Here is a 24,435-nt window from a genome sequence, read left to right on the forward strand (position 1 = left end):
ACTTTAGGATTGGTCAGTCATGCAGAAATATATTTACCAGAATAATTGATTTTCCAATCATGAAAGGAAATTGATTATACAGGCTATTTTATTACATTGGCACATGTTTGGAATAAAGTAACGGAGAACAATCTTTTTCACATGACTTTAGACAGACCTTCCATTGTACTTCATGTCACAGGCTAAGCTATGTCGCAAATTGGTATTTGATACCCATTCATTGTGTGTTAACTGTAGGGGAGTGAATTGTAACCTGAATGATGTATGTGATGAGTGTACAATATGGCAGATGAGTGTATGCATGTAAACCATATGACTACCTTAGATAAGATGACATTCTAAGCAAAGACATAGGGAGGGTTCAGTGGATCAACTGACATCAGGTAATCCTCCTAAATCTAATTCGGTTGACGAGATGTCAGGAGGAGAGTGTGACCGTATTGTCAGTAATTTCTGAGGTGGTCAACGTGTCAGGTGAGCGTGTCTGTTCCCCTCTCCCTGTAGGATCTAGTGTAACAGGGTCAGTGACCCTCAAAGAGTGTTGCCGCGCCGGAGGAATGTTGGGGGTCTCAATTGTGGTCTGTTGACTATAGAATAGACACTTAAGCTTCAGTTCTGGGGTCTGTAGCCTGTCAATTAGCCACTCTAACCACTCTTTTTAGCTTCATTGGTCCGGTCCACCTCTGGGTCCCTTCATTCCACCCTGTACTGAAGGAAGGAATCATGCTAAATTGGCCCTAATTGCTTCCGGGTATGAGTTTGCCCCGATGCAGAGCAAGTCTGAAGTAAAGATGTACTCTGCTGTTAGCTCAGAGTCAGGTGTTAGGGGTAGTGACGACAGCCGACACTTCAGCCGGACCGGGAAGGGGCAATCAGGGTCACAGCTGATTGCTCCTCACAGTTTTCCTTGTGAAGAGCATGCCCTTCAGGCAACCTCTATTTGTCCTCCTGTTTATCAGTGAAGGTTGTGTGAGAGAGCAGCACACTCCAGCTACAGGGTGGAAGTCAAGGGAAAGTTTTTGCTTCTCGTCCCCCTGGGGATCAAGGGAATATGATTGCAAGATGTACTAAGGAACACTCTGTTGTTCTTAAAAAGGGATGGGTTGAAGCCTATATGCACACTACACCAGATTGATCTCCATTCGTGGTTTATTCACTGTCTTCTCCTCCTCGGACCCCTTGAGAGTGGGAGCTCATCGTCAGAGCCGTTGGCCATTATAAGGGCAACCAGGAAGTTTGCTTCAGAGGTTGGCATGGCATCCAAGGATTGGAGTAGGGTGAAATTCCGTTGTCTTTTTTTCTAAGGGTAATTGCCTTCACCCAAGAGGCTTTAATGGAGTTGAAGTCGACCATTAGAATGCAGGAACCTGGAGAAAGTTCCCGTCAGTGTCTAGATTTCTGGAGGACACTCAACAGACAAAGAAACAAAATCCAATTCCATGTTGATCGACAGGAGAATTCCTCAGACATGGGAGGTAGGTGGTCACCAAGAAGTCAGCAGAGTATGCAGAAGGAGACAGGCCTCACTTTCCGACCTCTATCTTGGCTAAATTACAGGAGTGCCTATTTGGCTATTGGAGAAGATCCTACTGCTCCAACAACAGTGCCTCTTAACTCCTCGTGGGATGATATGACCAACCTCTAGAAGAACCACAATTATTGGTGGGGGGTATCTCTGGTGGACTGCACCAAGCTCAAGACATTGACTAGAACAGTTCAGGAGAACCTTAATGTGATGTTATGGCTTTGGGTTCCCTGAATGGCCTTCTCTCAGAGCTGGGAACCTTGGAGCAGTACCAACCCCTTTACAATTAGTTGGCCAACTCCATAAACTTCTCCATCAAGTCCTCTATATAAAGAGATATGCGTTCAAGAAGAATTTTGGCTTCACAGAAGAGGGAATTCTCCTTGTCCCATGCCCCTCCATGCCTCTCTGACATCCAGAAAAGAGCATTGAGGACTACTACCTTCCTAGAGAAGTTGTTTGTTGATGATATTCTTATGTCATCCCTGGAGAGGGCACACCTTAAATAAAGCTAAGGAGGCAAGGGAGGACAAGATTTAATCCTTGCTTGTAAGGACAGTAGCTCAAGCACAAAGACCTATCTGGCCAAAACCAGTGCCTAAGCAGTCCTTGATTGAATATGAGAAGAGACAGATCGGCTTCCAGCCTTCAACCCACAAGAAGCCGAAGACAGGTTAACAAGGTACACAAATTTCATCTCGTCCTTCTACGACCCAATGACAACCTTAACCTTCTATTAGCTTGACATCAGGAAGTAGGTGACAAAGAAGACCAAAGATGGACGGCAAGGGTTTTCATCCCTTGTGTGGGAAGATAGGAGTCTGCCTTCATCGCCATTGGCAGACCTGGGAGGGATTGGATCCGGATCCTTGGGGCATCCAAGTTCTGAGGTAGGGGTACAGGATTCCCCTCAGCCAACCTCCTTCCTTATCAAATAGTCTGATGGCATTTATCTCATACCAAGAGTTGTTGGATGAGGGAATAGCTCTTCGAGCAGAGTTGGAAGAACTGGGAAGAAAGGGAGTAATAGAATTAGTTTTGCTTCAGTCCCTCGGATTTTACTGCATTACGTCTTTCATCAAAAAGACATCTAGTTCTTGGAGATCCATTATAAACATCTCTTCTGAATCACTTTGTAACAAAGACCCATTCATAAATGGAGACACCAAGGTCAATCCTTTTGGTGGTCGGACAGGACAACTAGTTCTCCCCACTCAACCTGAACAATGCATACCTCCAAGTTCCTATCCTCCCTCAGTCTTGACACCTACTGAGTTTTGCTGGGAACTAGATGTATCGCAGTTCAAAGATCTCTGCTTTGGCCTGATAACAGCTCCACAGGTCTTCACTCGTCTTATGGCACCTGTGGGAGTAGCATAAGAGAGGCATAAGAATGGTAGGATACTTGGATGACTGGCTCTTCCTGTTGAGCTCAAAACAGGAAGCAATCCACATGAGAAACGTAGTCCTGAGATCAGCTTAGAGATGTAGTTCCTATTCCCCAGTCAATTTTCTTTCTGTGTAAGGATGAAGATTGACTCTGATTTTGAAGTCTTTCCCGGCACTCAACAGGAATGCACTGCATTATCTTTAACAAAGTCACCTCCATCCATGCTTAGGATGAGACTCGTCAGTCTCCTGTTGTCGTTAATTCTGTTGGTTCCTAGAGGAAGGAGGAGACTCAGACCACTGCAACACCAACTCCACAACCTTTGGGATCAAGAGGATCTTCTTTTTAGGTTCAGTGGACAAAGATGATTAGGCAAACCCTAGTCCGGTGGTCCGTTCCAGTGAGCTTGAACCAAGGTCTTTTCTTGTCAACTCCTCTCCTGGTTATCATGTTGTTTTCCGACGTTTGAATTCCGAAAGGGGGCGCCTTCAATAGGGAACCAGTTTATGTCAGGGACATGGACAACGCAGGAATCAGGGGAATCCATCAATTAGGGGATACTTCAGTAATCCTACTGGCTCTCACTCACTTCAATCTTCTGTGCTCCTCAAGAGTCTTGGCTATTTCTTACATAAGGAGGAGGAGGGACGAGGTCCCAGAAGTTGGACAACATTGTATAAGAGACTCTGCCCAGGCCAGAGGGAAAAAACGTGATTCTCATTACATAGTTCATCATTGGGAAGGCGAATGTGACAGCAGATGCTCTGAGTCAAAGAGATCAGATCCTGAACTCAGGATGGACCATTCACCAACAAGTGGTGAATGATTTAGTTCATCTGTGGTCAGCAACGTTTGATATATTTGCCACAGTAATGTACCACAGACTTCAGTCCTCACATCGATCTGGGGTCAGTTGGGAAAGATGCAAGGCTTCAAGACTGGAGGCATGTTCAGTGGTATGCCTTCCCTCTATTTCCATTCATAGGGAACATTTTGTACAAACTGAGAGGGTCTACAGGACGCAGTCTTACGCTGGTCACACCTATATAAGATTTATAAGTTTTACTGTTCATCACTACAAGACTTAATGGCAATGAAAATACGATGCCAATATGTTCACCTTTGCGTCAATAGGCGTAGGAGGAGATGATGTCGAGAGCTGTGAAGTGTTACATGAACATGTCTTCATGTCTAGCTACAAACAAGGAAAAGTGGCCCAAAACAATTGTTCCCTTTGTCTTTCTGGTGTGATCAAGATGGTGTGCCAATTTTTAACAAGTTGATATGACAGTCCACTAAGTTGAAAAAACTTGCTATATCCCTCTTGTTTAGGAAGAACCTATGTTTCCTGGGAAGTGGGGCCAGGCATCTTGAAGTGGCAGGTCACTTTCCCCTTTTTCTACTTGAGGAAAGTCACATGAAAGTACCTGGTTACCTATTCCTTATCACTTGCAGTTTAGTACCCAGGCTCCATTTGGACAGGAAAACATCTCGCTAGGTTGTCATGGAGGGTATGATCTGCTAAGTGGGAGTAGTACGCCTGGTCCTCTAACTCTTCCATACTACAAACAGCCTACAGTTTTCTTTTTTTATTGGTCTGGCCTATTACTAGTTGGTTGCATTACAGAGCTATGGTCAGAGAATGTAGCTTATTTCACACTTACCTAAAATATGTGTATGGAGAGTGAACATAGTATTTGGGTTTTAGTGATAACGATTATGACCTAACTTTTTTTGTATCTAATATATGACTGACAGATTCCCCTAAATTTTACTTGCGTTTGGTGTTCATACAAACAGTAAACTCCAGCACAGAATTCTATTAGTCTCTGTATCATTAATTGCTCAGCTTTGTAAAAGGAAAGAGTAGCCATTGTTTCCCTGGTGAGCATGAATCTTATTTCTCGGTGGAGACCAATTTTACATTATAAGCCCTTTATGAATTAAAAAAAATCCACAGTACAATTAAGATGAGATGCATCTTTGATTATAAAGTGTTTAACCACTAGGAAATTCCCAAGCTAAATCTTGTAATGTTTTGCATATGAAGAAATTTTAACAAGAACGGATTTTGCCATAACATCCTTAAATGCTCTCTATAATGATGTGGTAATTGCCCTTTTTCTGTTTAGTATCACTTACACAATTTCTTGTAGGTGGGTAAAGTACCACGAGGCATTCCTTTGGTCCCTAGTATAACTAGATTTTTACTCTAAATACACTTGGGCGATGAATGGTCTCACAGACCCCAACACTAGGCTATATACCCCAATTCCAAAAACTTAATCCATTAATTCAATTGAAAACACAATTTGTGTATGACATGAAAATCCTGCGCTGCCCTCCAAATGACTAAAGAAGAAAGCAATCTGCAATTAGTGGACAGAATACTAATTTAGTCTGAGAAGGAAGGTCATAATTTCCACGAACAAGATGAATATTAAGGAATTTTTCCTTGATTCATGTACATAATTTTGTGGGTGCATGGTTTAGTCATAGAACTCCTTGGTTTGACAAACTTTATTTCTATTTCCCATCTAAAATGTATAAACCTTGCAGATCCTGAAAGTGTTGTTGGATGCTGATATTTTAGCCAACACACGTTTTAAAACTAAAACTTTCTTAAAGTTTTGGATATTTACCAGTTTTCTTTGGCTGTAAAATATAAGCCTGTCAGACGAAACTGTTGCAAAATTTTAGCGTCTGGTCATTATGGCGAGGGAGTGTGGTCGACCATATAAATAGTAATCAATCCTTAAATATTGGCTAAGGATTCAAAGAATAACCTAAGCTCATAGCCAATGCTGCTGCAATCAGAAATTGTAATAGTTTTTTTTTATGAGAATCCTACAAGCTTGCCTAATACTTTGCCTGCCTGTAGAATTAAGGTGGTATTAGAAGCACTGGATATGTCTAACAATCCTTCATATCCTTCCCAATTCTTTATATGCATGGTACAGAGGCTATGGCGCTATCTTGAGGGTAGAGTTATCTAGCTTGAAGGTACACTTGAGCACACTAATCTTATTTCTCATGTTTTTTCAAGTTTTTATAATTTTCGTATGAAAGACTATTTTTATGTTGTAACACTTCATAAAATATTTATTTTGATTGTTAATTACCTCTCTTATAGTTTATTTTTTTCCTCGTTTCCTTTCCTCGCTACAGTATTTTTTTCCTGTTGGAGCCCTTGGGCTTATAGCATCTAGCTTTTCTAACTAGCGTTGTACCTTAGCTAGTAATGATGATGATGAATTAAAATCCACTACTGATTTTTTTTTTTTAAGTGATGCTGTAGGCTAGTCTTATAGAAACCCATGCTTCCTGCATCAATCATCACAACAGGACCGTAAAGTACCATAACTGCATTACTGTACATAATAGGGTAACTCAAAATTTTTGCTTCAAAATTTCGTGATAAGTGCTTTTCAATACTGACCATCTATTTGCAACTTAAACTCTTGCATTAGCTGGTCTTGCACCAGTGCAATGAAGTCAGGTGAACATTAGTTGCCCTGATCTCACTTCTTGAATTAGCCCATTAAGCTCTATCTTGTCCCCCCAAAATATGGCCAAGAAATTATAGTTTTTTTATGCTTGCCGTTCTTGTTTTCCTTCCAACTGATATGAAACTTGTATATCAGAGATTTGATCTCGATTGAATTGACTTGTCTTTTTTTTCACTGGAATCAGAATTAACTTTGGTGTTAGATGGGTATATGTTGATTAGGATGGTAACCAGCCAAGTTGGAGGTTATTCACGGTTCTGTAATAGTGATTCACATTTTCTATATATTGGAAAGAATGTGCTAAAGGTCAACCTTATAAGGTATTCTATGAGGGGGGGGGGGGGGAATCCTATAATGTTAAACTTACTCTAATTCAGGCTTCAAGATTAATGAAAGTAAACATACAACGAGACCCTTCTATCGCATCCTTATCTCAAAACCTTCTTCCACTCTTTCTAAAATTCTCTTTGGCGCTTTCAGTTCTTTTTGCATCTCACTCTCACAACTCAACCTCTTATTCTCTAACAACAATTCATTCTCAACTGCCGACTTCTCTCGTCCCTTACTTACTGCAATTCCCCCTTTAAAACCATCAATTGTTCCTCCATTTTCATCAGTTTTAAATCTAATTCCTAAATCCTAGTTCAGTCCTAAGATCAAGAGTCCAGCTTTCGGTACCACCTCGGCAGTCACTGTCCGGGCGCTAAACTAATGAGGCGGGATACAAACCAAACAAGCAACTCCCACACCTTTGGATCTTAAAGGTAAAGGTGTTTGGTTTCAGTTCTAGTTTAATCATTATAGATGCTCACCAGAACGTCAGCCGGGTAAGCCCAATCCCCACTGTGGTGCCCAATCACAGCAGTGGCCTCCTCAGTAGAGCTTAAACTCACGGTCCCAGGCTGGGATTGATCTGTTGCCATGCAAATGCTAGGGGAACACGTTACCGTTGTACTAACAGATAATATTCTCTTGATAGGTTGTGGGTATTTATTTCATGTATTAATGTTAAGTTGGGTTGCGGTATTTTTTTTTAATGTAGTATGATTAAGAAATATAATTTTAAGGTTATGTTTAGTTTTAAAAATCCTTCCTGTGCAAGAGTCCGGTTGTAAGATCACTTAAGTAGAAAGTTTGTTTAGGAGGCTATCGTCTGTTAGTAAGATCCAAGGGTGTAGGGGTTGCTTGTTTTGTTTGCAGTCAGTGACCAGTCACATTATTTTGGCACCCAAACAGAGACTGCAGAGGTGAGACTGAAAGTAGGACTAGTGAACGAAGGCCAGAACTAGGAATTAGATTTAAGATGGATGAAAATGGGGGAATAATCGAAGGTTTTAAAGGAGGAATATTTCGGCTGAGTAAGGGACGAGAGAAGTGGGTAGTGCATCCAAATGAGAATGTGGATAATCAACCACCGATATCTATAATCAACTACGCTCTTTGACGTGTTGCCGCTATCTTGGAATTGTCACCTAGTATAACTACTGAATGAACAGTCATTCAGTTTCAAAATGCTTGCAACGTAAACAGTGCTCCGTTATCTAGAGTACATTGGCATGCAGTTCTTACTCCCAAAGGAACAGTCCTTCGGGTGTGTGGCCTTCCTTTCCTCAATACCTCAAAGAATAGAAGCATCTCTAGAATGCTCTCGCACAGAAGCTTCCATCATCCAACTGCTACTCCTGTTTTTACATCTCTGGGTTGTGGAACACAGGTGAAAGGGGGAACTCAAGCCTGGAGACTTGACGAGTCATGAGCTTTCCTCAGAATCACAGGTGAAGAAAGATCAATACCAAATTCGAACTAGGCCCAATTACCTACTTAAGCTTGATGATTATTGTGTATACTTAAATCTTGTTGCTGCTATAGTTACCAATATGCTAAAGTACTTGGCTGTTTGTGGTTCAAATTATATTTCCATGTTCACTGAAATTTTGGTATTAAGGCAATTAGTCACTAAGCCTCTCAAGATGTTAGGATCAGCAAATCTTCTAGATATCACAGCAAGAAATTTCTTACCAAACAGACCTAAATTTGTACCAAGGGGAACGGTGGAGAGAGATTGATGGCCAGTCTATACTCTGTTAAATTCTGCACTAATAAATTATATAACTAACAACTATCAGTCATGGTATTAATTTACAACTCTTTCTCTCTCTCTAAAATTTATTTATTAGGGTATATGTGGACACTGGAACTCTGTCGCCACACGCTCAAGACAGACGTCCAAACAGCAGTTCATAGCTCTCTTGTGACAATGAGGAGACTGCGGTCTGAATCATGGAGCAGTCAAATCGATAATCCTCGTCATGGCCATAAACATAATTAATCTTTCAAAAATAATTATATTCAGCAATCCCAATGAGATCACGGGTCATTATTAATCGTGTCAATCTGTCAGTGCAAGCCTTTCCAAATCCGTAATCGTGTCCGTTCCAGTTCGTTTACCCCAATCAACTTCCACAACAGAAGGAAGAATAGTTGCTCTCACTCAGATATAACATCAAGAACAAAGGAAGTGCGATCTGCAATTAAACAGAAAAAAACACTTATGAACACTCCCAGCAAATTGAACGATCGCACTATAACCAAATATAAATAAATGGATTCTATCATTCACAACCACTCCAGTCAAAGATAAGCAATACTTACTAAAATTATAAAAAATAACTTCCAAAGCTGGTCGAAATAAAAGATAAATCCTGTATTCACAAACACAACTGCCTCCTGCTGCAATCAGTCAAAAAAAAAGCATTTGCCTAAGACATTCATTGCTGTCCTAACCTATTCTAACAAAAATATAAACAAACAACCTCAATTATACCAACAGTCTTTATCACTACAAACAGTCATTACTATCTCTCTCTCTCTCTCTCTCTCTCTCTCTCTCTCTCTCTCTCTCTCTCTCTCTCTACGAAAAGAAAAATCCTCCACAATGGAAGAGCACACGTCGGAAATAAGGGGACAGCTATATCAAAAAAAGAATAACTAAACTATGAGGAGTGGGTATGGACAAGAGAACCTACCCTAAGCATTGCCAGTACAAAAGAGCCACAACAAAAATATAAAGCAAAGGAAGGTATGGTATATGCATTTTCATAAAGGGAGAAATGAAATCTATAAATACCCTGGTCATAAACAAAGATTTACTTAATAGTCATAAAGACAGCAAATGAAAAGGTTCAAAGTCGAGCTAAACTTTCAGGATAAACACTTGGGTAGTGACTGACTGAATGCCAGAAGTTTCTAACATTGTTCTCAGTTTACCTTTAATTGCGGAAGTTTTTAGAGAACCGGCATTTTTATTCTTAATGCCATGCTAGTTCCCAAGTATTTATACGGTACACTCAATATAAGCCAGAGGAAAATAAAACCCATGTTTAGCAAAACGATAGGATTTACTTTTTAAAATTTCAACATGCCATCAGTGGGACATTTTACAACACAGGTCACAATTCTCTGCGAGAAAATCAGTTTTGGCTGGAAAATGCAAAGTTCATATTAAGGTAAGAAGGAAGGGTGAGGACTAGATGACGATGATAACCAACCACAGAGAAAAGGTGAGGAGGTTTGTAATCAAATGCTCTGTTGTTCTGTTTTCTTTTCCTTTTACATATAGTTTTCTTTAAATCTTTTCTAATATATCCCTTTTACATTTTATTTTCTTTAATAATCTTTTTGGTATAATAGTCATGATCTATTTTAATAGGGTAATATTTTTTTTCCAAAATTAAAAAAAAAAGCTATCAGGTTGACAAACGCAACATGAATGATTAAAATGGTAGTATAAGAACACTTCTTCGACTTATGAAAAATATCCAAGAGTGAGTCATCAGGTGAAACATAGACTACCTCACTGACTATTTAAAAGCATACACTGATCACACTGAATACAACACATACTAAAAATAGCCACTGATCAGATTGGTACACTATGAGCTCTGGTGCTAGAGGTTACATAATTATGTACTATTGTTCATTTTGAGAATTTTCAATATTGCAAAATAACATATAAATCATTTATAAACAAACAAATAGTCATAAAATCTATAAAAACATAACCAACAATCTGTGAATTTTCATTAACTAGCAAAACACTCATGAAATATAATGCTTTAGCACCAGACCTGATAAAAATTTACCATACCAACCATTTAGCACTAAAATTACAGGACAACCATACCTAATCCCACAAACGGTTGAATACTTTTGTTTTGCCGCTAAACAACATAAGCGTGTATTCGTAAGCTGTGATTTGTTCTTCCCTAATGTAAGGCATGCCACCACAGTGACCATAACCATAAGCCAAAGCAAGCTAATGGAAGAAGTCAAATAAAATACAAGAAAGCCAAAAATCAAGTGATGATATGTAACAAGGCAAGAAAGTAAAAAAGTTATAGCTTTCTTGATTTGATGCGTATGCATTTTATTCATTGGTTCATGTAGCTTGTTTTGATCCATTGTTATCCATTATGCTGACTGGCCCTAATACTCTTGCAAACATATGTGTAATGCTATTTCTATTTCTATCATAAAAATGTTTACCTATTTCATCAATAACCTCCACATCTCATCTCTAGTTGATGGCTTCTTACAGTTCATGAAAATTATAGAATACCACAAAATACATTTTGACTCCACTTTCAAACAAAACTTGTCATTGTAGCACAAAATTCTGTTCACATATCTTGAAAAAATATACAGTAAGTAAAAAAATGCACAATGTCTTCAAGTCAAAAAGGGATTTCAATAGTTTTCAAAAAAATTACCTAGAAACTGCAAATCTTTGCTCTACAACAAATACACAGACATTAGCGAGGTGGATTGTTAAAAATTCTCTTTAGCACAGGTTAAGTGTAACATTAATTTGAAAAATCATGCAATCATCCAATTAAGGGGTCAAAGTTTATTGGTCACAAATAACATAATAAATTTGGAAGGATATCTCCACGGAGGTCATAGTAAGAAGGAAGTTGTCATATTCAGGGGTGAATACATTGTTATATATATATATTCATATAGATCTGAGAGCTGAAAAGTTGAGAGAGAGAGAGAGAGAGAGAGAGAGAGAGAGAGAGAGAGAGAGAGAGAGAGAGAGAGAGAGAGAGAGAGAGAGGAAAGTGTTATAAGGGAAGGCAAGAAGCTAGTCAGTGCACATCCTGGTGTCAGGAAGCCTTCTGTGCTAGGAACAGTTAGTAAGTAAGTCTACCTGGATTTACTGTCAGGTGTCACAGGAAGATTCTAACACTTTAAAACATCAGATGATTAGAGAGACTGTAAATCTGCAGACACTGAAATGCAATCATTTATATGGTATTTACAAGCCGATGCATAGGACAACACAAGAAAAAATTGTAAATCAGCCTGATAATGAAATGCAACCTTGAAATTCAGTATAAACCAAACAATGTCTTGTTTTACCCAGATAATATACTAAAAGCCGTACAGATACTATAATACACTTACTCACTGCAATGACATGGAGAAACCGCTCTTCAGTGTCTGAATATTCACATAGAATTCTTTCACGAGGTGAACATTGTTCATTTTATGAAGTGAAATTGGTCTTGAGAAGTAGCGTACATAGCTTTATATCAGACAACAATTCAACTTGTACATTTTTATGTACAATAACAATACTATATAATATATACAATCTTTTAACCTGCATTATTGAATTTTGTGCCACTTTATCAACACTTGCACTTTTAATTAACATGTACAGAAGGCAAAGGTTTTAAAATGCTGCCATGCCTTCTTAAAAAAAAAAAAAAAAAAAAAAATGCCTCTAATTTTATGTACACTGTACAATCAGTATGTGCATGTGGATTATATAAATTCTCTTGTTTATATTACAATTTCCATCAACATAACTGAGAACTATTCTTTATTATTAGTAGTGTTGCCACACAAGTGTAGCATATCACATGACATCAGACTACGTTTTCTAGTGAGAAGTAAAGATAATGTACATCCCTTAAAGGCCAATCAAATTAAAGTAAAGAGAAAATAAAATTACTGGTACTCATATTGTTGGTAGAATCTCGATGATTTAGCCGTCATGGTTTGGCCCCATTTAATTTCACGGTAATCAATTAGAATCACAATTCTTTATCTAAAGAATTGTACTGAAATTTCTTGAAATAAAAAAAAAATAAGCCTTTAGTATATTCCCTTTAACATTAAAGTATCAAATATCTACTTTAACATTCAATGATATTGAAATTTATTTCTTTTCTTAATAAAGCACAGCACAACTTAACATCTAAACATTTGTTGGCAATTACGATATTATTACTTTATCAAATCAGCATTCTTTTTTTTAACAGTAGCACAATTTGAATAAGGGAACAATTGATATAAAACCAGTCACAATGCAGGAAACCATAACAGTAATAGTAACATACATTATTCATAGGACTAAATCTTCTCCCAAGCCACTTTTATGGATCATCTTACAATTTGGGTTGAGTGAAGAATCATTAGAAAAGAAGAAATGAATTATTGGAACAAAAGTTAAATAAGCGTCTTGTAACAAGAACAATGATGCATGTATAATGTAAAGGTTAGAATGGAGAATGATTTGATATAATCTAGGGTATTTTTCAAATGTGAAATATTTCATGAACCTCTAAGGATCCTATTGATTTATCAAAACCAGATCTATAATGTAAAACTCTTTTAGTTTTGTTTCTAAATCTTTAAAATCTTATTGTTTGGTTATACAGTAAAAAAATTTCTATCATATACTACTTCTAAATAAATCTATCCTGTAAACATATCTATAATTTTTCACGATGCATTTTTGGGGAGAGACTTCTTGCAAAAACTTTCGCAGCTTATATCCTTCCGGTATAAAACAAACTTGGAACAGAATTTGTAATATTATCTAATATTTTGGCTATGACTGGTTATGATGATAAGGTAAAGATCATAGGTGAATTAACAAGGGCCTTTTATTACAATACGAAAACTACCCTAGGAGAGATGTTGACAGTAGAGTACTAAAGGATAGCTATTAAATACACTATGATAGTTATGCACTGACCGAATAAAGATGAATTCTAGAGCTTTTTAGATCCCTGTTTGAAAATTGGCAATGAATATAAAAGTTAAAATATGAAAGAAAACTCTAGCACACTATGTTTAGTAGACAAGACATGAACATGCACTGTACTGTACAAATGAGACAGTTTTGCTCCCCAAACCTTAAAAATTAGGGAACTCATTCTAGTAAAAATTTATGTATAATTTTCCATCAAAAATTTAAAAACTGAACTTGGTGCTACTATCCTGCTTTATGGTTTTAAACATGTTATAAAAAACAATCTACTTTGAGTCAGAGTCAACATCCTTGCAATACTGCAAATGTGTACCTAGCAAAAATGAAGTGACTAAAAGTGCTTGGGAAAGAATAGATCCTGTAGCAAAAACAAAAACTCCATCTTATACCAAAATTGACAGAGACATCATAAAAATTCATAACAAATATTCACTTGCAATGTCAAATATCAACATTACATATGAAAATTATAGAAATAAAAAAGCCCAAGAGGTCCTGAGGCTCAAGTTACCAAGGATGTGGCGAGTCCAAAATTTCTGAAATAACTGACAACAAAAAGTATCTCTAGGAGGCCTAATCATCATTCTTCCTGTGCAGTGTCCTGTATTCTAGTTGTACAACACATCTTTTAATCCAGCACGAAGAAAAGTTATGATCAAAACTCCCATTTTTCACCAGTTTCGGTCTATAAAGTTTAACATTGCAATAATGATGACCAACTTGGGAGGAAAGTACACAACCTTTAAGCTTCTTTCTATATATTTTTTATTTTACTTTTAAGTTTGTGATAATAAAAATATATAAAATTCAAATCAGAAAAATCTTCCCATCATATCTATAAACGTCAACTTTCATTAAGGCAACCGTGATTTTCACTTGAACGCAGCTGAAAAAGAGTTGTGTGGTTCCCCTGTAAGCTGGTGACTGGTGGTTCAAGATTAGTAAGGGGATTGGGAGGGGTAATTTACCAACAACAATAAGACCCACCACGGACAAGAACCTTTAGAGGTCAGAAGACAATGACTCCTCTGACTCTCCCAGGCTTGGGGAATGGTATAGTTAAGGCAGTGAGCATGCCACCAACACTCCTCCCGCGCCTAGCACTCCTTTCTGCCAACCTTTCCTATCATCAATTCTGCAGATATGGGCTTTAGACAAAAGCCTGTTCATGAGATTAAAATTAAATCACTTTATAAAATGTTTTCATAATGTCAAGCAAGACACTACCCTTGTGCCAGCTGCGCACCTGTATAAAGGTAATGATATATGTATATATATATATACTGTATATATATTTTCTTTTGGCGGGATTATATGTTTTGGATCACAGGAATGGGCATCGCAGGGACGCAGCCTGTGAGTTATCACGGTGCAATACAAAAAATGGTATATAAAGGTTGGGTTCATGGAAGCTACTGGCCACGTGAACCACACGCACCACCCACTTTTGGGCAATAGGGTTCTGCACGCATTTTACGCATGCACAACTTAGTAACAAAATGCTACCTAGGCAATTCTAGTTAAATTGCAAAATTAGGCAGCCATATGTATCACGATGCCAGCAGGGTATGTTGTGTTGAGATGAGGATCATGAGCGCTATTGTCGTCACTAAAATTAGCGGTGGACAGTGAGCTATACCTGCCCCAGCATTCAGAGGTGGCATGTGTACTTGCATTTCAGCCAAGATAAGCACTGAAAGGGCCATATCTTCACGAACATCCTTCTCACGTGTATTGATCATCGTAGTGACTTCTTCAACAGAATCTTCACACTCCTCCTGTAAAATTTCAGAATGTATCAATCATCGTTATCATCATCTGCATGCAGGACAGCCTATGTGAAACAGTGACATCATATCTGGTATTTTCCTTATGGATGTAAATTAGTGAACTGTCCTATTCAACCCTGCAAAATACTTTCATTTCACTAAACAGCAAAACATGAATACCACAGTTAGCTTTTTGGAGGAAAGAAACTATATCTAAATCTCCACCTGGAAATATCTACCTTACCACACATTGCAACAGATTTTTCCAAGATGGGATAAAAACCAACCTGGAACACATAGTTGTCTGGAATCTTTAAAGACTATCCAGAGTGTGTTGGTTGCTTCACTTAATGAGAAGTTCTTACAACCCACCTAACCTGATTTAATTCTCATTTTCTGTGTTCAAATGGCCAGAACTTACTGGCAAAACTAATTTACTGAAAAATAAGCTTTACAAAATTACTCAAACTAACAACAATAAAAGGATATGAAATGTACATCGCTTAAATTCTAAACTGACAGGTACTCAGAACGATAAAATCCAATGTTTAACATTACACAAAATCTTATTTCTAGTTACCCAATTGTAAGTTTACCAAGAGAGAGTAAATAATTGAAAAAATGCAAGTAAAACAAAGAATATTGTGAATGGGTTGGAAACAAAGTTTTTAGTTTTCAAAACTGTGGCTGTTAATTATGAATGAATTCACCTTAAATTTCCAGAATCCCAATTCAATAAGGAGAACTGAGCAAACAATACAGCAGGCAGTGACAAGGAGTGTTATGAAGATTGTTAAGAGTAAAGTCAATCCTCTCTAGGGGTGGCCAAATCATGCTCATCAATTGAAACTTATACTGATGTACCCCAAGATTGTGAGCAAAATTTAATTTTTTTGTTTCTACTTCACAGACTCTTAGGAATTGTATTTTGTCGCACGCTGAGATTTCCAGGAATTCCTTGATTTCGGTGCTTCTGTTAGTTTTTCTTTCATGAGATGTTCAATGTTTAATAACATGTTTGTTCAAAATTTTTCAATTGATGCATTTCTTGACACTTCCCATTGATAGATGTATTTTAGAAGATCCAAGATAGAAATTTTCAGTTTGAAATTATGTGATGTCATTGACCACTTTTATTTTGAAACCTTAATATGCATTACATGTACACTGTATTGTGATATAGGAAGAACAGCACTTCTCAACCATATGCAAAAAAAGATAGATACCCTAGAAAGCCAGGTGTGTGCCATGAAATTGAGGGATGAGGATTATAACAATGAAGTGGAAAATTGCTATCCAACCAAATTTACGATAATTGGCCCAAGTATATATACATCAAGAGACATGAGTAATATTACATATACTGAACCTTTGGAAGGTAATGTAGCATTTCCAGGTAACTGGTTGCAGGATGGCAGAAAGTGCAAAACTATGTTCAAGATCCAGTGAAGAGGAAATAACACAAAATTTTCGAGCTTTGATTGTGAGCTGAAGCAAGTCCTTCAGTGAAAGTTCAGAATAAATTCAAGAAATGAGATGGCAAAACCAAAGGAAAATATTATTATTATTATTATTTTTTGGCAATAGATTTCCTGTCGCTAGTGCAAAAGGAAAGTTAAGACGAAGACTTGAGGAATTCTCAATATATTGAAGATAAGGCCTGGCATGTAAAACTGGAAAAATAAATAGATCTCCAATAAAAAAAAAGATTGGAACTGCACAAAAATCCACAGTTAATTCCTGTTGCCCTCATAATGGAGTTTTAAATGCCCACCAAAATCGGAACAATCAAACAGCATGGAGTTTGCTGATACAACTGGATGAGGCAATGATAAGTAAAAAGTAATCTCCAAAGTCAACATGGATGCCGTATCTACCATAACTCTGGAGAGTGGTCCATAAGAGTGTCTGATTAGGGTAACACCAGTCAAAATTCAAATTTAGAGGTTTAACATGAGACCTTATGATTAGCTGGTCAAAATGATAAAAAAACATATCTTATGTCCCAGTTATTTTCCATGCTGCAAGAAAAAATGAAAGCTTCCCTATATCCTTTTATTGGCGAAACCAACAGGTTCTTAACTGTTCTCAGGAACACAAAGTAGTCCAATTAACTTGGACTAGGAGGTTTATGCAGAGGAGTACCTCGTTTGTTTCATCAAGCAACATATCTTACCAACTTTCCTAGATAAAGATAGGTGATGGGTTCTATATATCAATAGCTCCAGATCTGGTGTTTCTACCAAGTTATGTTAATAACCCTGTCAAGTTGGAAGTTTCTAGACAAATGTCATTTTGAAAGTCATGGACTACACACGAGTCTACAATAGCCTGTTCCTTTAGGGTTGTGGTGGCTGATGCGGTAACGTCCCTGACTAGTAAACTCCAGACTGGGGTTCGAGTACCGCTCAAACTCGTTAATTCCTTTGGTCGCTGCAATCTCTCCATCCTTGTGAGCTAAGGATGGGGGGTTTAGGGGAGCCTATAGGTCCATCTACTGAGTCTTCAGCAGCCATTGCCTGGCTCTCCTTGGTCGTAGCTTGGGTGGAGAGGGGCCTGGGTGCTGATCATATGTAAATATGGTCAGTCTCTAGGGTATTGTCCTGCTTGATAGGGCAATGTCACTGTCCCTTGCCTCTGCCATTCACGAACGGCCTTTAAACCTTTAAAATCCTTGTTAAATAATTCGTAGAGATGGAGACCAATCATGGACATCTCCAAACTAAAAGTCTTAGCATATTTTACAATACTAGCATCAGTAAGAAGAGAGGTCTGGGTGTTTTAAATAGATTTCACTGATGCATACCTTTACGTTTCAGTTTTTCCTCAGAAAAGTTTCTAAACATTGTGTATGAAGGAACAATGTACAAACCTTCATGCCTGTGTTTCGGTTTAAGCACTGCTCCTCAGGCATTTACAAGACTGATGGCTCCTATAGCCAAGTGGTTGTTATCTCTTCTCCATTTGGGTTCTTTTTTAACTGCTTGATTGGTTAGTTATGCAGTTGTCCAAGATAAAAATTCTAAATTTCCAAAAGCTTCTGTTGAATTTCCTCAGACATTTGAGAGTACTTGTTTCTTCTTAGAATATCTTATTTAGGAATAATGACAGCCCCAGTTCCTTTTTGGGTTTTTTACCTTTTCAATAGAAGTGAAGATTCTGTCTCTATAGCATCTTAAACAACAGTTCATAATGGGGAAATCAATTTTAACTCTTTCGTGTATGAGGTATATCAAAACTATGATGTCTCTAGAGGCCATCTAAGAATGAAGCTTTTAGACATTCATCCCAATTATTTTCTGGACAAGTCTCTAGATCCGAAGAAGGCATTGATTCCCACATTGGCAGAAATAAAGGGCAGTCTGACTTGCTGGTGGCAATTCTCAGAATCTCTCTCATGGGATCAAACTATAAAATCTCATTCAGACTTATTTCTCTTTACGGATGCGTCTCAGAAGAGATGGTGAACCACCTTAGACAACCTACGTCTTTTGAGCCCAAGGAATAGGCAGGATGCTCTAAAGTATTTAAGCTGTCTAAAATTCTTAGCGCTGTACAAAACCATCTATGGGATAAAATATTAGGTTTGTATCGTCCTTTGCACGATTCATATAAATAATTGCTGTTATTTCCTGTACCATTGAAAACCTATAAGTATCGTCGTACACTGCTGACAAGAATAAGTAATGAAAGACATTACTTACTTGCCAGAAGTGGTGCCCGGCAGGCATGCCCAATTGTCAGGATATGATTTTAGCAAGTCGTTGATACCTTGGCATTCTACTGCACCAAATATGATGCCATGTCAGCCAATAACCATAAGTTAAAGTTTAACTATGTCCAGTAAGAGGGCTGATGAACATGGTTAAAAATTTTCAACATCCACGTTTGTCTACGTAAAATTTACTAGATGTAGAATAACTGAATTAGTACCCACACTTAACTTTTATAAGATGATACTTTACATTATATAAAGAAGAAAAAAATATTGGGCATGGTATCTGATTAAGCAAATTGTTCTTGGAACCAACATAGCAACTTCTCTCATATAGAAAGAAATAGAAAACAAGAATAGCTCAGAGATGTTAGTTTGATTATCACAAGAGCTCCAAGACTTAGTTTTGAAGTTATCAGAATGGAGAAATTTGGACTTTGCGCCGTCAACAAATTCTGGGGGCAAGAACACCAAACTGTGTATATTTAGACAGGTATACCTCCAAATCACCACCTTAAAAACAAAGGAAAATAGAAATGATAATGAAAGAGGTGAAATGTTTTTGCTGTTGTCAAGTGATTAGCCGAGAAATTGCAATTAATTAAAGCAGGTGCGTTTGTCTAGTTTTAGTGCTGAGGTCCTTTTCCCCGGGCAAAACTGGCAGGGAGAGGAGAGATCCTATCTTGGTTAAAGGTGGTTTTTCTGACCTTGATTTTCCATGAACTTTTACATTCCAATTTTCGAAATTATATTTCTTACTCCAGAAGCCCCATTATCCTATTAAGGACTTGAGAGGAAAATCTTTTGCCAAGCTTTTCTCTTTACTAAATAAATGTATAAAAAGATAAATATAGATACAAAAAATTCTAGATTTTCCGAAGAATCTGAAACCTACCTTTTCTTTGTGAAGCATTTCTGCCGTCATGTTATCTCTGAGATATTCGAACTCCTCTAGTTTAGCTTGCAATATGATGTTCTCGCCTATTTTAGTCACCAACTCCAAATGACACTCCGTCTATAAAAGAGAATCAAACGAATCAAATTTTAGAGTAATGGATTGAAACTAAATCGAATTAGTTACAAAAAAAAAAGATAGTAAGTACTAGAAAAAAAAAAACCACAGTAGAGCACCTAAACTACAATGGGTTTCCATTAGTGTTCTGCATATGGAGTAATATTTTGAAATAAAAATTTTCATTGAATTTATCTCCTCTTGTTTGGGTTAAGAAGGGAGAACCTCTCAGTTAGCTAGCAATACATAAAAAAAAAAACATTTGAATGTGAATATCTTGTACCTGAATCATGCAAAATTGTGTTCTTAATACAAATTTTATGTCAAAATGGTACGTTTTTTTTCTCTAATGGAGATTGTGGAATAAGTATCTTTTATGGGCTTTGTAATATTTTTTGCAAAAATTAGGAAACACCTAAAACTACATCATTACTGTTTACATGGAGACAAAGCATCTGCAACTCCTAAGGAGTTCATTTACACTGATATTGCAAGCAATTATTGCCCTTATAAATATTTGAATTTTGAGGAAAGAATTAATATTGGGATATTGAATAAATGCTACTTAAATCTCATATCATAATTCATATAAAGCAATTCAATATTTCATATTTCAGGTTTCAATCTAAGAAGAGAAAACAATACAGATACGTAATATTTTTTTTCTGATATGAACCAAAACTTAAAATGTACAAGAAACTTTCCAGCAAAGTTTCGTTCAAACAACTCCAACGTGCAGTAAATAATAAGAAATTACTAAAACTAAATTCTAAGCAATGCTTTACATCATCTTACATTAAACAAACACAGAATGAGAATAGTGGTAAGAATAATTTTCCACGATTATTCGTCAACTTTAATTCAAATTGTGTTCCTGATATTCTCAAGATATAACTCATATTGGATGTATGTCAAGTTAGGTAAACCTTCATCATCACAACTTTACCTTTGCAATTCCTATTGGTACAAATCATAGCACAATTATGGTATATCCATTGAAAATACATTACAGTGTCAATCAGCAAAATTTAGAGTTCCGTTTACAATACAATTACAGTCCTTGTGTATGGCCCATGCACCCAGTTGTTTATATTGTATTTAACCATAAGAACCAGGGAAACTAACTTTTTTGTATGCAAAGCAAAATGTACAAGAGTATAAGTGTAAACATACACATGCAAATGTGCTAAATAATGAATGTTTTCATCCCTTAAAATTAAAATGAGAATGGAGAACTATGAAAACTAGTTTCATGCTATAGAATGAATACTGTATCGAAATAAAAATTAAGTAAAACGAATAAATAGTAAGGCATATATCCTAGAAGTACAGTACACATTTTTTAAAGGAAAATAATACAATAAAATCATTCAACATTTTAAAAATTAGTTATACCTGTATGAAGTAATCTGACCAAATCACGAGGTGGAAACAGTAAGTTGACTAGATGCTACTTTTTACTGTTCAACCTATGCATCTTTGTTAGAAAATGAATCAATTTCCATTTATTTTGAAACCAAAAAAATATTGGGAGGTGACGCTGACAAGGCATGCTAGGGAATATATAGACTTACAACTGGAATTAACATTTTAAGTATGGTCAACGGTCCTCATAGTTATATTTTCAAAAAATTCACCGAAACAACAATATGGTGTCTGGTGTCTAATATACTTCAAGCACACTGCTTGTTTTCTTTAATTACAATGGAAAGAGTGACATAGAACCCAGGGATAAATTAACTAAATTTTTAGTGGACTAAAATGACCTGCGTTCGGCACATGAATTATATGATTACTCCTTAAAATAACTTACAATTATGCTTAAAATAGAAAAAAACCAATGGTATTAAATTCAAAATTGAGTAATCTTAAAGTACAAAAGGGAATTTTGTACGCAAGTTTTGAGAAGTATTAAATAGGGGTAATTAATGTCACAGAATAAAATACAGTATATACAATATATTGGTAATACTAGTAACTGATATAGTAATCTTTGAATAATATAATGAATTAAAGACGTAAAGAAACCAAAATATTTCTTTCTATCAAAACCATTGGAAAGGAAAAACAACGAAGGTTAGTCTTCAAATTAAACTCAAGCTAATGCGCAAATAATGATTAACCTACGATTGTAAAATTCAATAATCAAGCTAAATTTCCTCTCCAAGATACAAGGTTCGGACTCAATTATTGACAATGGAAAGAAATAAATTGTTTTGCAAAAGCTGTCCAGTGGCATATTTTGTTATCCTTTTAAAGAATAGGAACAGAACGTTATATATATATATATATATATATATATATATATATATATATATATATATATATATATATATATATATACAACGACCTGTCCAAGTTTATGGAGTAAATAGATAACAGCGAAGTAGCAAACGGCCATTTTACATTTTTTTCTGGTTATTGCAAAATATGCTCCCCAACGATTCTCTTGAGTACTGGTTAGTAAAATTACCACAAAAACTATCTCATCACGCGGTACTAAATCATGAAGCTTAAGTTTGATATAGTTTTATAAGCTAAATAACATGGCTGGTGGAGATACGCAAATGAGTTGTAATTTAAAGCTATTTCTTGGGTAGTAACTAAAGACATGTAAGGTAGCCCTATAAAGAATAATTGGCACGTTTTATTTAAAGATAATTCTTAAAAAAATATCCACGTGAAAGCTAAAGTTAGATATCGCAACAAAAAGACATCATAAATGAGACCACAAATTATAAATTCCAGTTTTTTAATTTTTTTCCGTCCACGAAAGTTATCCGAAAGCTGTCAAACACTCTTTGGAAATATATACTAAAGGGCCTCCTCTGTGAGGATAATTTGTATATATACCATTAAGACTATGAAACTAGATTTCCTCACTTAATTTTCAGAAAACAACAGGTCCAATCATAAATCCAAACTATTATCATTAATATAATTATTCTACTTGTTTGAACGCATGAAAGTGCAAGCACGTGTCAGCATTAAAGGTGCAAATCCATTTACAAATCTTCCATTTAGCCTTTCAAAATAAGAAACCACCTCTTGAAGATAATCCTTCAAAACTCAAAGTCAAACTTATAGCAATCAGCAAGATGTTTCTCTAATAGTTGAGGCTGTTATCGTATTTGACAAATAGGGGCCAGAAATACACCATTTGACACCAACAATGACATCATCATCATCATTTCCTCCTACGCCTATTGACGCAAAGGGATTCGAATAGATTTTGCCAGTCGTCTCTATCTTTACGCTCCATAGTCCTCAGCCATGTAGGCCTGGGTCTTCCAACTCTTCTGGTACCTTGTGGAGCCCAGTTAAAAGTTCGGTGAACTAATCTCTCTTGGGGAGTGTGAAGAGCATGATCAAACCATATCCATCTACCCTTCATCATGATCTCATTCACATATAGAACTTACTTAATCTCTCTTATAGCTTTAGTTTTAATCCTGTCCTACCATTCAACTCCCAATATTCTTCTGAGGGCGTTGTTCTCAAATGTAAAAAATCTGTTGGATATTATTTCATTGTCATACCACGACTCATGTCCATACAGTAATTACCATGCATGCATGGAATGTCAAAATACCAAATAATGTTTTAAAACAGGCTGAATTTAGAAGGAAATCCATACGAAGGGCAAAAAGAAGGAATTATTAACATTAACCCTTTATCAAATTGGGGACAAGCAGCCTGTCGGAATTAGTGCTCCTTAAATAGAGACAACAAGCTTTTATTTATACAATAACTTTTGTTGAAGGCATTAATACCTCTCCCCCATCCACCCATAAAATACACCTGATGTTTAGCCAAACTGGAAATAATGCTAATAAAATGGGCCAAATTTTCATAAAAAAACACTACAATACAAACAGAAGTCATGACTTTAAAAGGAGTCTTTTGGCACAAAAGAAATTCTCATGAAAAACAAGGCATTTGAATTTAATGCTACTTTATCACTTTAGCATCTCTTAAAATTATTCATTGTAATTGTCGAATAAAACACTGTTCTCTGACATCTATTTTGGCTATACTTTGACCTTTTCCTCGATAGTGGTCTATGCAAATGAGTGCTAATGTGTAAGGTGACAGTATGGCATTATCTTTAGTATTATAAAACAATGCAAAAGAAATAACATGAGTTTTAAATAAATACTTTTTGCTTAAATTTAAAGTTAATATAATTGGGCCCATTAGTTATAAAATATCCCTTATGCATTATCAATGGTGTTATTCCCCACAAAAAATCAAAACATGTAAAACAGCTAGTTGATATGTTCAGAAAATTTGAAACAAAACAGTGTATCAGAATAATGAAAAACGACAGTGGTAAAAAAATGCAACTGAATAGACACAAAATATCCGATAAAAATGTCAAAGCAAATGCAATGTGCATTACATTACGGGTCCATATTAGTAAAGAGCATCTATTTTGTGTTGACCATGTAA

General features: G+C 36.4%; 1 protein-coding gene across 5 annotated transcripts in view; it reads right to left on the reverse strand.

Annotated features, from left to right (window-relative positions):
- Positions 1-11,467: 11,467 nt before the first annotated feature.
- The window catches only part of LOC137641535 (uncharacterized), a 749,997-nt gene continuing 737,029 nt past the window's right edge, over positions 11,468-24,435 (reverse strand). For all 5 annotated transcript variants that reach the window (XM_068374188.1, XM_068374187.1, XM_068374186.1 and 2 more), the window contains 2 exons: positions 19,867-19,986; positions 11,468-15,265 (listed from right to left, as the gene is read on the reverse strand). In XM_068374188.1, the coding sequence (XP_068230289.1) occupies positions 15,038-15,265; positions 19,867-19,986 (348 nt within the window). In that variant the 3' untranslated portion in view covers positions 11,468-15,037. The remainder of the gene's footprint in view (positions 15,266-19,866; positions 19,987-24,435) is intronic.

Source organism: Palaemon carinicauda, chromosome 5, assembly GCF_036898095.1.
Source record: "Palaemon carinicauda isolate YSFRI2023 chromosome 5, ASM3689809v2, whole genome shotgun sequence".
Taxonomy (NCBI): domain Eukaryota; kingdom Metazoa; phylum Arthropoda; class Malacostraca; order Decapoda; family Palaemonidae; genus Palaemon; species Palaemon carinicauda.